General features: G+C 42.4%; 1 protein-coding gene across 1 annotated transcript; it reads left to right on the forward strand.

Annotated features, from left to right (window-relative positions):
• Positions 1-12,080: 12,080 nt before the first annotated feature.
• Positions 12,081-13,307, forward strand: LOC139444377 (uncharacterized). The gene has a single exon (XM_071225343.1). The coding sequence runs from the start codon at positions 12,081-12,083 to the stop codon at positions 13,305-13,307; it is 1,227 nt and encodes a 408-aa protein (XP_071081444.1).
• The last annotated feature ends 5,049 nt before the right edge of the window (positions 13,308-18,356 follow it).

Raw genomic sequence — 18,356 nt, forward strand, 5'->3', positions numbered from 1 at the left:
TGTGATTATAAGTGACTAATTATTGTATTTTTTACAAATAAATTACACCTTCGACTACCCAACAATATGTCGTTCGTTCGTTTGTTGTTTAACGCCGCACTCAGCAATATTCCAGCTATATGATTGCGGTCTGTAAATAATCGAGTCTGGACCAGACAGTCCAGTGATTGACATCACGAGCATCGATCCACGCAGCTGGGATACGATGACATGCATTAACCAAGTCAGCGACCCGGACCACCAGACCCCGTTAGTCGTCTCTTGCGACAAGCATGGGTTGCTGAATACCTACCCCAGATCATCAGGGGTCCTTCATCAGCCCACCGTCGGCCTACCGTGGGCGTCATCTCTGGCCGATGAAGTTTTGCTCATTGGATCGACATCGGTCCGGGAATATTTATCGGCCCAGTATCGGCCCGACATCGGCAATTATGATGGGCCCAGCATCAGACTGACATGAAGCCAACGTCATCAATAATTATCAGTCCAGCATTGCATTGACATTGGCCCAACAAAAATAATTGGTATAGAATTGGCCTAGCCCAACCCCTCTGATCCTTTCAACACCCCAGCATTGGTCATACAGACTTATCCCCTTTTCTAGCCTGTGCCATTCACAATGACAGCTTTGTTGTTCAGTGTTTTTACCATTCATTATATTGGACAATAATTCTTTATTTTCTTCTAAATAAATTCACGAATTATGAAACGAAAGGCAAGACAACGCGCAATCATCATTAAGAATGACATCACTTCTTTGTTGTATCCAAAATTTTCAACAACCGTCCGAAACATCTAAACTTTCAATTTCACCATCAGACATTGTCTAAATTACATGTAGGTTCTAATTTCTAATGGCTGATATTTTGGAAAGTAGATTGCCATGACTACCACGGGGTATGTTGAGGCTGTCATGTAGGACATCCAGTTTGAGACGGAGCATCTTCCCGAGGTAAAGGCTGTCAGTTTCCACTGGACGTTTATAGTCAGTTAACGCCCTTGCCTCGGGAAGATGGAGATGAAGAGGCAGCCCGAAGTTCTACTACTACTACTGAAAATGTCACCATGACACAGGACACCAGCCAGATTAACACTTCAGACCTACACATTTCCCGCTCAGAAGATACTGAGATACCGGAAAATCATCTTGAAAGGTAATTTAATAAATAGGTTAATATAGACAGTATTAACTAATAGAGGGTTTATGTGTAAAATTAAATGTAAAATTATATGAACATTGTTATATATATTAATACAAATTTGTAATATACTTGTATACGGTAATTTGAAGACGGCAGCATCCAGGAACCATACTGCATGGACACTGACACTGAGGTGGACAAGTTCATCATCGTCGAGCAAGGCCCACAGAAGAACAAGCCGAAAATCATTAACACATATGGACATGCATAGGTAATGGAAGTAATACTTTATAGGACATTACTATGAAAAAAATCATTATGTAACATAATATTTCACATAAATCCTATCACGATGTAAAGTAACATATTGTTTCATTCTGCAGTACATGGGTGTTCTGGAAGAAATCTGGTTGCAAAATATGCAGGAAGTGCAGTGCGGCTCTGTTTAACAGCCGGATGAGGGCGTAAGTTCTAGGTTTTGGTAGAGAAGTCAGAATAGTAGTGGCAGCCATAAACTGTGACATTGTGAAATGTGACAACGTGATATTTCAGAATATCAATAAGTAAACCGATGTCTAAACAATAAATAAACTAAGCCACAACAGATTTGTGTTGGTTTTGTTTTTCCAAAATTTGTGGCCATATTTTTAAAAATTCTGGCCGTTTTCGCCAAATTGCCTAGAGCCATTTTCTCCTGCACCCCATAAGAGGGAACCAAATGGATCGGATGGTCAGGCTCGGTGACATGGCTGATTGCGTGTCATCGTTACTCGACGTCGTGGATCGTTGCTCACAATATCGATCACTGGATTATCTGGTTCAGGTTCGATGATTTACAGGCCGCGGCGTTAAACAAGACGCTAATAGGATAGTGCGTTTCTGACACTTGAGTGAATAGATCAAGAAATATTTAAGCAACGACACATGTACCCGTGGAATAAACTACTTGACTGTTTGATTAAACAGACGAGGTGGTCGTGAGGAGATGCTGCGGGATACTGTTACCAAACCCGATACGTGGGTGTCGGCTTAGATGCCACCTAGCCTCGTCACTATCTCTCCACTCAACCAATCAAGACTATCAATACAATAAGCCAAGCAATGTCAGCAGATTTATTCTGAACAATTTTATGCATGTTCACACGATAACCAACATTCCAAGGGATATAATTGTCATTAGAATGTGACCCTGATAAATAAATAAAAATAAATAAATAAATTGAAATAAATAAATAAATAAATAAATAAATAAATAAATAAATAAATAAAGGGATATAATTGTCATTAGAACGTGACCCTGATAAATAAATAAAAATAAATAAATGAATTGAAATAAATAAATAAATAAATAAATAAATAAATAAATAAATATTTTTGCCAGTTTGAATAGGCCAACCATGTCGAGTAGGTAATAGATAGCTTAAGGGAAAATACATGTTGATACGCATTATTGATAACCTTTGATCTGAGTTTGACTCGTTCTTTGGTTTGACTGGCATGTAGGTAAGCTCTATAACCCTGGACTCCTGTATAGGTTCTGGTGCGAATACTGTTTCATTTCATCGTTCTATACAGAACCGTCTTCCTAGCTTTCTACAGGATTAGTTCGTTTTAATTATTTTCGACTTAATAACCGATAATGGAACGTATGGTTATTGGGAATCGTTTATGAAAATAGTCGGAAAATAAATCAAGATAAGTATATGAATGTTTGTATACAGGACAGTTTAACCCGCTAGCAGGTTAATATCGTCGGTGAACCCAAGGAGGGTGTAAATCTTGAAAGAGAATCAAATATCCCCAGGTGTATGTCTTCGTGTAAAATGACTTTCTTTTATTCGGCTTATAATTCAAGTTTTCTCATTAATTTGCCACACAAACACTAAATATTTGATATGGACTCCCGAAACGCCAAATTGGATATCGACCTGTAAGTAAAATCAATTGTTGATTTGATCGATTTGTGTCGGCGTCTTGTCAGGCAGTATTGTGGTTCCAGTGTTACATCGTTACTGTGTAGCATGTGCATAACAATTAACACATGGGGCTATTGAGTTAAACCGGAGGCTATTTTAGAGATCAATACTGCTTTAAGACGCTTGAGGCACACTTTGCTTTGACAGAGTAATCCTACCGTATTTACCTATACTATATGTCCATGTATGTTGGATTTCGTAACACGCACACATACCATGATGAATGTACCACATATATACTAACCACCATCATGTAGCTGGAATATTGCCGAGTGCGGCGTTTTACAAAAAAACCCAAAAACATATATAATAAATATATACTACTCAAAAGAAGTTAAAGAACAACGCATCGTTTAATATGACTAGTAATTCCGTCATGGTGCAAATTGTTAACCATCGACTTGCAGTTGTGGTGTTTTTTAACTTGTTTCGAGTAGTATATACTAAATCCATAGAAGTTAAGTCTGACAAGTAAGTGGCGTCTCCAGTTAACTGTGGGGGCACGGGTGGCCCAGTCGTCTGAGGCGCCGCGATTCGCTGTGGAGAGTTGCGTCCCTTGGGCACGCCAGAAACCTATGATTGTGGGTTCGAATCCCGGTTCGCCCCGATTATGTTTCTAGGTTTGTCAGCACCATACCCGTGCCCGTGGGTTTCACCGAAGTGGTAAACGTCTGAGACCTGCATCACCTCGGGCTTTCCTCCCACATTAAGCTGACACGCCGTGATATAACTGGAATAATGTTAAAAGCGGCGCTAAACCCACTCACTCACTCCAGTTAACTGTACTGTATGTCAATAGTATAAATTACACATATCCTTCCCTTCCGGGGCGGTCGGGTAGCCTTGTAGTTAAAGCGTTCGCTCGTCACTCACTCACTTCAGTAATACAGTAGAAACACGCAATCCATTTAGCCGCCTCTTAAACAACCATAGATAACTGGGGACGTTTTTTTCTTCGAAATCTCTACGGGAATTTAATGAGCAGTAGAGAAAATCGGATTATTATGTCCAACTGTTTATTCACGCGGAAACTACACAAAACAGCATATTTATAAACCTCGTGGTTAAAGCGTTCGCCCGTCACGCCGAAGATCCGGGTTCGATTCCCGACATGGGTACAATGTGTGAAGCCCATTTCTGGTGTCCCTGTGGTGATATTGCTGGAATATTTCTAAAAGCGGCGAAAACCAAACTCACTCACTCCCAGCTAACGGCCATCGCGTTTTACTCTTTTGAAAAAAAAATATGATCTTATACTAGGAGTGAGTGAGGGAGTTGGGTTTAACGCCGCTTTAACATTATTCCAGTCATATCGCAGCGTGTCAGCTTTATGTGTGAGGAAATCCCGAAGTGATGCAGGTCTCAGACGTTTACCACTTCGGTGAAACCCACGAGCACGGGAATGGTGCTGACAAACCTAGAAACATAATTGGGGCGAACCGGGATTCGAACCCACAATCATAGGTTTCTGGCGTGCCCAAGGGACGCAAGTCTGCACAGCGAATCGCGGCGCCTCAGACGACTGGGCCACCCGTGCCCCCTTCATATACCAGGAAACTCCAAAAATAAATTACACACTTTGTGATGTCGAAACTGTCGTGTAAAAGAAAGTATACACCCAGGATTGATGGTAGCTAATAATTAAACAAGAAATGGTTATTCGATGGTGACGTATTTTTACTGATGTCATCGTTGTGTATTGAATCTTGCATTGTTTCCGCGACTACCAATCTGGTAACGTTGATAATTTTTTGGTCAAATCCAATTTTCAAGTGTATACTTTATTTTTCCAGGCAGTTTATTTGCAGTTGTTCCACAGATAATTTACAACCCGCTCATACTCATTGTTAAGTATGTCAGTTAAGCTCAAGTACTCTTGACATTGCACGGGCAAGAGGTTTTACGGTAGTCAGAGCCAGCGGTCCCGTTACCGCAGTGGGCCTTGTGTCGGTTGCTAAGCATGGGTCCCGAGCTACCCACGTGAGACGCGTCCTCAGAGAATCTCGCCTCACCGTTAGGCGTGCAAGGGACTGTTTTACCTGAAGGGATACTCGGCGTTCAAGACAAGGGAGGGGTCAATTCGTGGGTAAGACGGACAATGATTCCACATTTTGCTCTTGTCATGGTGTCAGTTTTCTTATGAATCATATTCATACTCATAACTCATGTCTTGTTTTGTTTGCAAGTCACCTGCCTCATTTTACTCGTGCAAATTATTTACGTTCTTGACAAAATATATTCAGAAGTATTTCCGTACAAACATGTCTTGCTTTGTTTACATGTAAATAGACGAAACTTTGCGTATGTTGCAATCAGTGTTAACGTCAGTCAGGCTATATGGACATTTCGAAGTTGGATATTCATATAGCAAGACATATTATGAATAACAACTTTTTCATTACACGTAGAAAACGTTTCAGGGCTACTTCTCTCCGCTTCATCAGAATTCTCGTGATGAGTGAATGAGTTAAAATTTAACGTCGCATCAGCATTATTTCCGCCATATAGCAAAGATATTCTCGTGATGAATGCAAGGATTAACCCTGAAACGTGTCGTATGTATAATAAAGAAATTATTCATAATATTCATAGTTATGAAGTCGGTTAGTATTTAATATTACTGAAATTTTCAGTCAATTTGAAAAATGACTGATTCACTCAGTCAGTTAACAAACTGACTATCAAAGCTAGTATTTGTCATCAGTTAATTAGTATCAGTTCAGTTTCTTAATAATTTTGACGAATCCATTCTACTTCAATGTGTGTATTGAAGTATATGTGGAACTATTCAAATGCTATACAGTAAACTACGGTTATAACGAACTCATGGGGACTACTAATTTTAGTTCGTTATAACCGTAGTTCGTTTTAAGCATATATACAGAATAACTACAGCAAATAGTCGGGACCAAATAAGTAAGTTCGTTATATCCGTCAGTTCGTTATAAGCTTGTTCGCTATAACCGTAGTTTACTGTAGATTCAGTCAGCTGATGCTGTGGGGGCCCAGGCCCATGTATGTAAACTGAACTTAACAAAACCATTGTGATCTGCACGTGCGTTACATGACAATTGTAGGGATCATTTTTATTGTGGAACAGCTGATCAATGAATATACTGGTACATCAAAAATATTTGAAATAGCTCTCATGCGACACATCTCTATCAAATCGTCACCTCATCGTGTGACTAGTTGCGAAATATAAGAACATGCTTTCTGAAGGGGAAATATTTCCCTATGTTATAGCACACACAGGCTCTATGTAACGTATAGCCTGCGGGTCGGTAAAAGAACCTTATGAAGCTGCCCTTCATTGAAGATCAAATTAGCGTAGCAAGGGCAGTTAATTATAGACAAGTAATCCTACTATAGCTGTTCAGTTGGTCGCATGCCATGGCTTGTGATAGCATATACAGCGGATTAAACGCCTGTTTAAACAATATTTCAGTTTTACAGAGAGAGATAATAATGTTTATTATAGTGCCGTATGTTATTTACACTTCAATCTAAAACATGTACACAAACAATAAAATATAACATTCGAGCAGGTATGGCCTACGAGACTCTAGACATAAAAGCATAATTATGTATAATGTCATGATCCGGATAAGATAAATTAAGACATATACCTACACTATGTTTAAAGTTAAGTTAGGAAATTCGTTGAACACACACACACACACGCCAAATTACACAGTCATCACGAAATCATACACAAACACGTAGACACATATGCAGGCACACTTACGAACATGCATAGTGTCTCAATCACATACACTATATGCATATATTTACATCGCCATGTCAACAAAACACTAATAGTTACAGTATAGACTACATCGCATTATATTTTCTGTAAATGTTAATACATGCAAAGTGGAACACTAGCACCGTTCGTTGTTAAATAAATCTCCCTGACTAACTTTTTCTGACGGGCAAGGATAGGTGAAAGGTAAAAGGTCGGAATGCGGGGTTTCCGGAGTACAAGGGGTCTGATTAGCGGAGTTTTTCTTGTACTGTAGACCTGAACGTTATCTGTGAATTGAATAGCTGTGTCATAGAAACACACATTGTCAACGTGCAATTTTATCACATAATACATGGCAGGTCATTGGAGATTAACATTCTATCTACTTATCTGGGTTGAGTCCCATCCGAGATTCGGACCCACACTCCGAGAGTAAGGCACCTAATCGCCAGCCCGCAAGCCTTAGTGGCAGAGTGGTTAAGATCGTTGCGCTTCACATAGAAAGTGTTATCCCAAATATAACATTTGTTACATTTGACAACTTTCTAAATGACATTGTGTAATCATATCTTATAGACGTGTGTCGACGCTGTGTCAAATTAGGCTTTAACCTATGAGGGGCGGTGGGGCAGCCTACTGGTTAAAGCGTTCACTCGTCATGCCGTAGTTCCGGGTTCGATTCGCCACATGGGTTCAGTGTGTGAAGCTCATTTCTGGTGTCCCCCGCCCTGATATTACTGGAATATTGCTGAACGCGGCGCTCGCTCGCTCGCTCCCTCCCTCACTCACTAACCTATGAATCAGCGAATCATATTTTAACTGTATACAATCTTCATGACCGATTCCAAGTACTGGTGATACCAGCTTGTGCCGTGCATGCAGTTCCTGATGTCTACCCCGTGAAGATACAAGTTAAAGTTGGTCTTCGTGTGCAGCAAGACCGCCTCCGTGGTCTAGTGGTAGAGCGTCCGCCCGGAGAGCGGTAGGTCCGGGGTTCGATGCCCGGTCGCGTCACACCAAAAGACGTTAAAACATGGTACTCGTTGTTACCCTGTCTGGCGCTCGGCATTAAAACAAGGACTGGTCGGCTCTGAGTCCGTATACTGTGTCTGAGTGGGGTATTCATGTTAAACTGCGGCATGGAATCTCAGTGAGCTAGCACTATAAATCGGCATCAGCCCGGACTAGTACAAGCAGCCACACAAACACACACACGTACATGCACGTCGCTATATAAGTGCAATAATCTTGGACGCGACGTTAAACCCCATTTCACCTCATGTGCAGCAACTCATGATTGTCGTAAGAGGCGACTCACGGGATTGGGTGGTCAGGAACTTGGTTGATGCATGTCATTGTATCCCAATTTAGATCGATGCTCATGATGTTAATCACCGGACGGTGTGGTCCAGACAGGATGACTTACAGATTGCCGTCAAATACATGGAGATATTGCTGTGTGCGGCGTTAAACAACAAACTTGCTGTCTAGAATGTACAAATAATTTAATGTTTTATAACAGTTAAGAACGCCTTAAAAGTATATCAGTTTTTTGTTCCATTTTTATATTTGTTTTATGCTTTGGGTGTAATTTGATTGGACAAATAGATCTGATGTCGAGCCTTTTAAATTGGGTTTTGATGTAGCGGGCTTTTATTTCCCTTACCATACTTGATTCTTAAGTATTTTTAGCGCACTTTTGTCAGTCTTTTATATCAGTTTACAAGTGTTCATGTTGACATTGCTGCATAATGTCTTTTCATGCCGTGTCACCTGTCGTTCATGTATACACAGCTGAAATATTGATTTGCAGATTATTAATTGGCATAATTTTGAAAAACATTTGCGGAGTTTTCGGCCAATTTAACCATACTGACATGTGCACTATCTGAAAAGAACTACGTGCTATTCTATTCTACTAAAAACGTGTAGGTTCTTAAATCAATGATCAATCAATCAAGGGGGTGTATATTTCATGTCGGTCTTGGGTATATATATTATATTTTGGGTATATGGATTTTCAAACTGACACGGATTGCATGAAATGTATATCGCTCGCATAGCTGTTCGCTGTCTGTGACATATTGATACTTGTAGCCCAGACATACCCCCCGCATAGAGGTAGGAGACCTTTTCAAAGGCTTGAGTGACAGGCGAGATGATCGACAAACACGCATTTCAGATAGCGACACCCGTCTTAGAAATTACAACTTGTGAGTGTCATTATCAGAGCTGTTATCAACAATGATTGATTTATAGCGTCAATCCTAATATTTGCACAGTTTAAACCCTCATTTCAGTCTGAGCTTCGTGTCTAATACAGTGTTGAAGACGGAAGAGTAACAATGTTAACGGCGGGAGGCACAAGGAACAGCGCATGGCCAGTTCAAGTTCACTTTGTCTATACGCGACCTGTATGCAAATACACAATACATTGTTGAGCTCGACTTGGGGGTCAAATGTCAAAGTTATTAAGGAGTCACACAGCCCCTTACGGTAAACGTGTTTCATGAGTGGTGCATGTTATATGCAAGTAATCCTGTGTCTATGTACTTAAGGGTTTATTGTTCATATGAGTATTAATGTTCGTCTTTGCATAAGTTTAGAGTGATAAGTGAGTGAGTTGGGTTTAACACCACTTTGAACAGTATTCCAGTTATATCACGGCGTGTCAGCTTTATGTGGGAGGAAGGCCCGAAGTGATGCAGGTCTTTACAAGTAAGGTGGAGAAACTGTCCTTCGGCACTGTACCACGTAACACTTTAATATTGCTATCAATATGAATAGATTTAGTGTTTAACTGTAGCGCTTTGAACATGCAGGGGTGTTAATAATAATAATAATAATATTGTTGTTAACAACATCATCATCATCATCATCATTATTATTGTTGTTGTTGTTGTTGTTGTTGTTATTATTATTATTATTATTATTATTATTATTATTAATTAATTAACTCTGTACAGAGAATAACGGCACTTTAAACGACCTGGCCATCCGTGCCTCAAGACATATATATTCAATATATAAAGGTTTGATAGAGGGCCATTAGATGTAGGTGAAACATATAGATGGTAATGATATTATGAGCAACCTCCCGCGCCGACATATTCCGGTGAGAACCGCGGGTTTTACGCACTAATGAGGTTTCACGGTCTCAGTTACCTGGGTCGTCTCTCTCACCGACTTCAAATCTCAGTCCCCACTACACACACACGACAATGTAATTAATCCCGCGTGCCATAAACAAACCATCCACCAGCGATTGCAATCTATTGATATATGACTATAAACGGACGAATGCGATCAACCCATCTGTTTGAAAAGAGATCCGCGAAACCATTTGCCTGATGAGCTATCTTCACTGTCAAGTCGTCCCACACGAAATAGACACGCTATTGACAAGCGCATGTTACCAAAACCGTGACGGATTTCTACACTGCATTCTGTGTTGTATAAGTGTGTGTGTGTGGCTGGCTAGTTCCTGTGATCGTGCTGGGTCTGAAATAGCTTTTATAATTCTTTATAAACCGTAAAATAACTTTGTATCGTGTTTCTCGTGTTTACTATGTTTGTTGATACACCTGTCTACGCTGTACAATAGAACTGGTCTATAACGGTACTCGCTCTTGTTGTGCATCTGCTATCGATACGTTTAAGCAAATGTGGTCTTCACAACAAAACAATACCTGGTTGTTGCTGTCATTGACAGCCGATAAATATAGGCTTAATATTCTTCATGTTCGGACTTGACGTGGTAAAATAAGGTTATCACCACAAAGGAAGACAGTTTGGCTTCTAGAACATTTAGATCAACGTATACTCATGTATATATTGTCTGTGTGTTCTCCGACGGTGGGGTAGCCGATTGGTTAAAGCGTTTTCTCGTCTGGGTTCGACTCTCACATGGACGCAATGTTCGAACCCATTTATGGTGTCCACCGCCGTGATATTAGTGGAATATTGCTAATAGAACCAACTCACTCACTCACTCTGTATGTCCAGTTTTACTGCCCATATTTGCCCATGTTTCGTGGTTGTCAAGAATTTGTTTCAGAAAATACAGGGAAAATATTATTTGTGGTCATTTTTTTTTTCAAACAATTTAAAAAAACAACGTTTTTATTGTTCCCAGAATTGTAGATTAATACAGTATTCCGTCAAAGACATGTTTCGGATTGAACCGAATGGGACAATACACTCTTTAAAAAAACAAATTTGTATCATTTGAATTATATACACGGTATGTCTTAAAGCAGTAACGGTCTACTCTCTTATTACTAATAAACCACCAGTGCCGTCATCCTAATGTTCTCCAGTCGGGTAAAATGTCTTAAAGAGGGATGTTATAACATCCCCTGGATTTTATTAAAACAACTACCGTTAATATTGTAAAATGTGAGTGTTTCTCGCTAGAAATGTGTTTTGTATTTGAAGAATGTAATGAAATGTAAAATCAAATGACAAATGTTTTCTTTATATTCCCGAGGATCGAACACTCAACCTTCGTATCTGTAGCCCAGTGAGTGTATCACTAGGCTACCCAAGGAGTGTATCACTAGGCTACAGACAAGCAGACAAATCGCAGTGTTTTTAAGAATGTCTTTTTCAAGTACCCGTATACCATGTATACCAGCAATATATATTTTACACCCGTTTCCTAAGGTTCATGGAAAGTATCTTTGAAACAAGAAAATGTTGATAAATGATTTTTTAAGTTTCCTTTTTGGTTTATAAGTTAGATAAAACACTTACCCTCGGGTTTTTATGAGTTTTAAAACCCTCATCCTCGGGATAAAACCTAGGGGCGTCATTATCGCTTGGATTCGGGTTTTAAATCTCCTAAAAAAACCAGGGAAAGTGTTCTATCCTGCACATAAAGTCCCATGAACCACCTAACCCTCCCGATTATAACGAGGCCCGTGTTAATGCTATGTGTGACCTGATTTTATTTCCTGGTACCATGGCGATGTTGGGCGTTGCTCATGTTATAACTGTTGTTTCCCTGGCCTGACTCGGTTTTTTTCAGGCAGCTGTGATATAGCCGGAATATTGTTGCCTGCTACGTAAAACATCATTCACTAACCCGCTTTCCTGGTTCATCTGAGGTGTATTTTGTCCTGTGTTCAAGACACAATCAGAATAACATTAAACTTGGAACGCATAAATTTAATATTTATATTCTTTCAGGTTTCTCGAATAAATGACTCGACAATGGCGGGGATTAAAGGGATCATGAAACGCCCAATCATTCCCAATATGGGCAACCACAAGGACTCCGATGTAGACAGCAAGTCGAGCCAGTCCCCGACCAAACGCTCAGTGCACACCGATGACAAATTTCCCTCGCTCTTGAAAGAAGACCACCCTGGCGAACAAAACCTTCTCGGAAACAGTTTATCAGCTAAACTCAGAAAAAACTTCCCAGGCGAACCTTCAGTGAGGAAACCCCTCCAGAAAAAGAATAGCAGGGGAAACGTATTCCATCTCACCCAGACAAAGGATGGAATGGACCATGATGTGTACGAAAAGATTCGTCGTCAACAACAGGTTAAGAAACATGCAGAATGGAGTCGTAGAAAACAGGAGAAGCTTCAATCCCGACTCATGTCTTGGGCCGTGGAGGCTGAGCGATTCCTGCCCCAGACCAGCCAGAGTGAACGAAAAGAGTCAGAGAATCAGGTTCCTGCTGTTGTTAAGGGGAAAATAAAGTTTGATGACTTCCCTAGGGGTCGGGGCAGCTCCGTGATAAGCTATTCCTCCTCCTTTGATGAAGACAGTGTGAGGATGATGAAGAAAGACGGGGTATTCCGTCCTGTGAACAAATATGGCAGTTCCCGCCTTTTGAGAGGAGCAGACGACCTCCCTTTCTCGAACACTATCATCGATTATGAAACTGTGACATTACCTTTGAAGGATAACACGAGAGAACAGAATGACGCAGAACATTCTCGGGGGAAGAAGTGTTTATCTGTGTCCTGGAGTGTTCAGAGCTTTCATAATGATCCAAGTGACGAAAAGAAGTCGGAAAGAGACTCGAAATCAGGCTCAGTGAAAAGTTTTATGAGTGAACAGATTGCATGGAAGAGACCGACCTTTTCGTCAGGCAGGAGCAAAGTTGAAAGTGTCGGTGTGATGTGGAAACTACCTCCTCAGAAACGGATTCCGAGTACAACACCGCCTGCGAAGCAAGTAAAGGCGTCAAGAGACTTGACCCCAGTGACTTCCGGTCTTGATCGAGAAGGAACTTCAACCGCAAAGACTCGCTGGCGCGTGAAGCCTTGTGGTTCTCCCGAGTCGGATTATGGGATGGAAACGGTGTACAACATCCGGGGCTCCTTGAAAGCTTTACGGCAGATGTCGTTCCGTGGAAAAATGTCCCCAAGAAAGATGACCTTCTCGGGTAGGAGTTCGGAGTCTGTGTGCTGTCATTCTGGATGACACATAATATTACATCAAACGGCAAGGTCATACCACATTGCGACATGTCGTAAGTTGGTCTCGGTGTTACGACAATGTAATTTAACGACCAATCAGTCTAACATCGGATGTAACAGGATGTTAGAGTGAAAAAGTTACATCAGCCATGTCATAAGGTCAATTTGTGGAATTAGACCAAGTACACCGGAGAAATGGACCTCATATTCCCTCAATACTCATAAATGAGATTATCATAATACGCAACCATTTGTAATGATAACACCATTACAACCACCCACTCCATTTCCACACCACTTACACAATTACAGCCACACAATACATCTCTAGTAGTTACACCGGCCTCGCTACACAGTAAGCAGATTGGCCTAGATTCTACATAATCCTGTATTCATATAACACTACTTGATCATTGACACTAACCAAGACGCTTAATACTCAATCTGCACGTTTGCCATCTTGGGAATTAAACATTTTTCACATCTATAATTGCCATAGTCATATTATCTTTTATCATCCAAAACTGGCTCCCATAAAAGACATCGCTTGGGTGATCTCAAGCGATATCTACACTGTAGATATCGCTGCAATGAAATTGCATCACAATGCTTTGCAGACCATTGTGACATCATTGGTTACCATGACGTCATAATCAAATGACATCACTAATGGCACTGCTACTGAAGCTGTTCGCAGTACTTTTTACACTTCAGACACTGCTTATTACTGTCTACAAACTGAAAAAGTTGGAGAATGATTTTGGATGATAAATAAAAACTCACCCTCGTGTCTTTTGATATCAAATATATCCACACTCGTTGATATATTTGATATCAAAAGACACGAGGGTGTATGCCCTTTTTCCCGAGGCAAGTGAGTTAACTGACTATATAGGTCCAGTTTCAACCCTTGCCGAACTGGGCTGGAGTTATCGAGTTATATTGTGGCTGAACTAACGGGTCTATGCATAGTCCAATCAAAATCGCGTAACGAAATCGACATCCGGTTCGTAAACTGCCGTGCAGATGTTGGTCGATTGCAGGATTTGCAAAGCGTGTTTACCGTCAACGTAGGGTCAACCTATATTTTTCAAATCCTTTCATGTTTTTAATCAAGGTGCTCACATGATTTGATGCACATTGCGATGTAAGACCCGTTTTATCACAATATAGATCTTGATTCTTGATCATATCGTCTTGGCTGGGCGCCGCCATTTTGTTTGAAGCAAATACAAGTGATACAAGAGGCGGAATCTGATTGGTCAATCGGAGAGGCATAGAAGGGACACAACTCGTAATAACTGGTGGCGCTACGATCGAGCCGAGAAAATCCAGCCTAGTTCGGAAAGGGTGGAAACTGGACTTTTACAGTCACTTGACACTCTTTTTTTCTCAGAAAGATGCAGTATGCCTTTAAAACAAGATACACGTTCGAGGCCTCTTAATAACTTATGCCGGTCATCAGAGGTCGAGAGATGACAAGCTGATTGGCTTGTCACAATGGCCGCTACGACTATAAACTCCTACAGCTGAAACATTGCTGAGTGTAAACTGCTTTGAAATATTGCTGAGAGTAAACTGCTACAGATGAAATATTGCTGAGTGTAAACTTCTGTACCTGCAATGTCGCTGAGTGTAAACTGCTATAGCTGAAATATTGCTGAGAGTAAACTGCTATAGCTGAAATATTGCTGAGAGTAAACTCCTATAGCTGAAATATTGTTGAGAGTAAACTCCTATAGCTGAAATATTGCTGAGTGTGAATTCCTATAGCTGAAATATTGCTGAGTGTGAACTCCTATAGCGGAAATATTGCTGAGTGTGAACTCCTATAGCTGAAATATTGCTGAGAGTAAACTGCTATAGCTGAAATATTGCTGAGTGTGAACTCCTATAGCTGAAATATTGGTGACCACAGGATATATTTGCGATATTGCCGAGTAATGTAATACGCCTTAATATATATAATTGTAATATTGCTAAGCGTGACATAGCTTTTATATTTCTCCTACTCAACAACTTCTTCACTTACACAGGCACAGTTATTGGAGCCAGAAGTTTTTTGTTATCATAAATGATTTGGATTAAAAACTATAAATGATAACGACAAATAATGTCTATCACATATCAACTCTCTGAATCAAATCTGATCTGGACAAAAAAGAATCAAACGTTTGTAAGAAGTATATCCGTCCTGATATGGTCGTAGAACAAACATTTTATGGAATTTCGTCGGGTTAGTTTGCTTTAAGTTGATCTCCAATACCTCATTTCCCAAGACAAAACATATCGATTATTTGCTTGTGGGAATTGTTATCTTTTGAAAATCAAATGATAGCACACTTAGCTTTAAGATCGACTTTATTTCATCGCTTTCTTGCCTCCCCAAACCAGATGATATACACATGTACTCACAGGCAAAAATAACTCATGATATGAATTAATAAATAACTGAAACGATTTGTCCGGGCAAATAAATATAGTTGTCTGCCGTTTTAAGGCGTATAAAGGGAAGAAGGTACCGTCACGTCTCACATTGTCTTTCCTATAGAGTGCTGTACGTCTCTAATGCCAGAGAAAAACACAAAAATATTGCCACGCAAAGTTTGAATAGACGAAAACAACAGAACCTTTGGCCCACTTGAAGAGAAAAATCTTAATTATCATTGTTCTGTAGAAACATGGTAACAGTTACGTTTGCCTGTGACTATACATGATTATATAATAGATTTGTTCGAAGCACTCCCAGAATATCAGCAATCACAGTGTATTCTGTATATACATCGGGAACTGTCGGTTTTTGGCCCATCTGAACAACATGGTGGTGTTATGGGTTACTCGGACTATGTATTGTGTGCTGTTCATACTTTGTATTGACCAACAACTGACCGACACTCCGTCCACCTGTGCTTGATATACTTAGAAACTATAAAAACGCAACACAACTTCGAAAGTAAATTTGATAATTATACATAACTACATAGATACAGGGAACTGTTGCTTTTTTAATGTCCTTCAGTATATAAGCGCGCTCGAATATCCAGCATTTCTACACCTAAGCTTGTCTACGCGTCTCCAAACATATTTATGTAACACATATTTTTTGTAACAATCATATTATTTACCTCAAGCTGCTATACTGTCAGAGCATTCGTACATGTAACTGCAATGATCTATAAAAGTAAGTATATGTTGAGCTGTTTTCGTTATGTGTCTGTATTTAAAAGTGGTGTAGTGGATAGAGAGTCAGCCAGGGAGACCGCCCCCGTGGTGTAGTGGATAGAGCGTCTGCCTAGAGACCGCCTCCGTGGTGTCGTGAATAGAGCGTCTGCCCAGAGACCGCTTCCGTGGTGTCGTGGATAGAGCGTCTGCCCAGAGACCGCCTCCGTGGTGTCGTGGATAGAGCGTCTGCCCAGAGACCGCTTCCGTGGTGTCGTGGATAGAGCGTCTGCCCAGAGACCGCCTCCGTGGTGTCGTGGATAGAGCGTCTGCCTGGAGACCGCCTCCGTGGTGTCGTGGATAGAGCGTCTGCCCAGAGACCGCCTCCGTGGTGTAGTGGATAGAGCGTCTGCCCAGAGACCGCCCCTGTGGTGTAGTGGATAGAGAGTCAGCCCAGAGACCGCCTCCGTGGTGTCGTGAATAGAGCGTCTGCCTAGAGACCGCCTCCGTGGTGTCGTGAATAGAGCGTCTGCCCGGAGACCGCCTCCGTGGTGTCGTGGATAGAGCATCAGCTAGGGAGACCGCCTCTGTGGTGTCGTGGATAGAGCGTCTGCCTGGAGACCGCCTCCGTGGTGTCGTGGATAGAGCGTCTGCCTGGAGACCGCCTCCGTGGTGTCGTGGATAGAGCATCAGCCAGGGAGACCACCTCCGTGGTGTCGTGGATAGAGCATCAGCTAGGGAGACCGCCTCCGTGGTGTCGTGGATAGAGCATCAGCTAGGGAGACCGCCTCCGTGGTGTCGTGGATAGAGCGTCTGCCTGGAGACCGCCTCTGTGGTGTCGTGGATAGAGCTTCTGCCTGGAGACCGCCTCCGTGGTGTCGTGGATAGAGCGTCAGCCAGGGATGCCGCCTCTGTGGTGTCGTGGATAGAGCGTCTGTCCTGAGACCGCCTCCGTGGTGTCGTGGATAGAGCGTCAGCCTGGAGACCGCCTCCGTGGTGTCGAGGATCCAGCGTTTGCCCAGAGACCGCCTCCGTGGTATCGTTGATAGAGCGTCTGCCCAGAGACCGCCTCCGTGGTGTCGTGAATAGAGCGTCAGCCTGGAGACCGCCTCCGTGGTGTAGTGGATAGAGCGTCAGCCAGGGAGACCGCCGCCGTGGTGTCGTGGATAGAGCGTCTGCCTGGAGACCGCCTCCGTGGTGTCGTGGATAGAGCGTCTGCCAGGAGACCGCCTCCGTGGTGTAGTGGATAGAGCATCAGCTAGGGAGACCGCCTCCGTGGTGTCGTGGATAGAGCGTCTGCCAGGAGACCGCCTCCGTGGTGTAGTGGATAGAGCGTCAGCCAGGGAGACCGCCTCCGTGGTGTCGTGGATAGAGCATCAGCTAGGGAGACCGCCTCCGTGGTGTCGTGGATAGAGCGGCTGCCAGGAGACCGCCTCCGTGGTGTCGTGGATAGAGCATCAGCTAGGGAGACCGCCTCCGTGGTGTCGTGGATAGAGCGTCTGCCTGGAGACCGCCTCTGTGGTGTCGTGGATAGAGCTTCTGCCTGGAGACCACCTCCGTGGTGTCGTGGATAGAGCGTCAGCCTGGAGACCGCCTCCGTGGTGTCGTGGATAGAGCGTCAGCCTGGAGACCGCCTCCGTGGTGTCGAGGATCCAGCGTTTGCCCAGAGACCGCCTCCGTGGTGTCGTGGATAGAGCGTCAGCCCGGAGTCCGCCTCCGTGGTGTCGTGGATAGAGCGTCAGCCTGGAGACCGCCTCCGTGGTGTCGAGGATCCAGCGTCTGCCTGGAGACCGCCTCCGTGGTATCGTGGATAGAGCGTCTGCCCAGAGACCGCCTCCGTGGTGTAGTGGATAAAGCGTCTGCCTGGTGAGCGAAAGGTCGATGGTGCGATTCC

The sequence above is a fragment of the Haliotis cracherodii genome, unplaced genomic scaffold (assembly GCF_022045235.1).
Source record: "Haliotis cracherodii isolate W230 unplaced genomic scaffold, xgHalCrac1.p SCAF_5, whole genome shotgun sequence".
Classification (NCBI taxonomy): Eukaryota; Metazoa; Mollusca; class Gastropoda; order Lepetellida; family Haliotidae; genus Haliotis; species Haliotis cracherodii.

Excerpts from the sequence above, each read along its gene's own strand:
- LOC139444377 (XM_071225343.1), top strand. The coding sequence starts at position 12,081 with ATGGCGGGGATTAAAGGGATCATGAAACGCCCAATCATTCCCAATATG.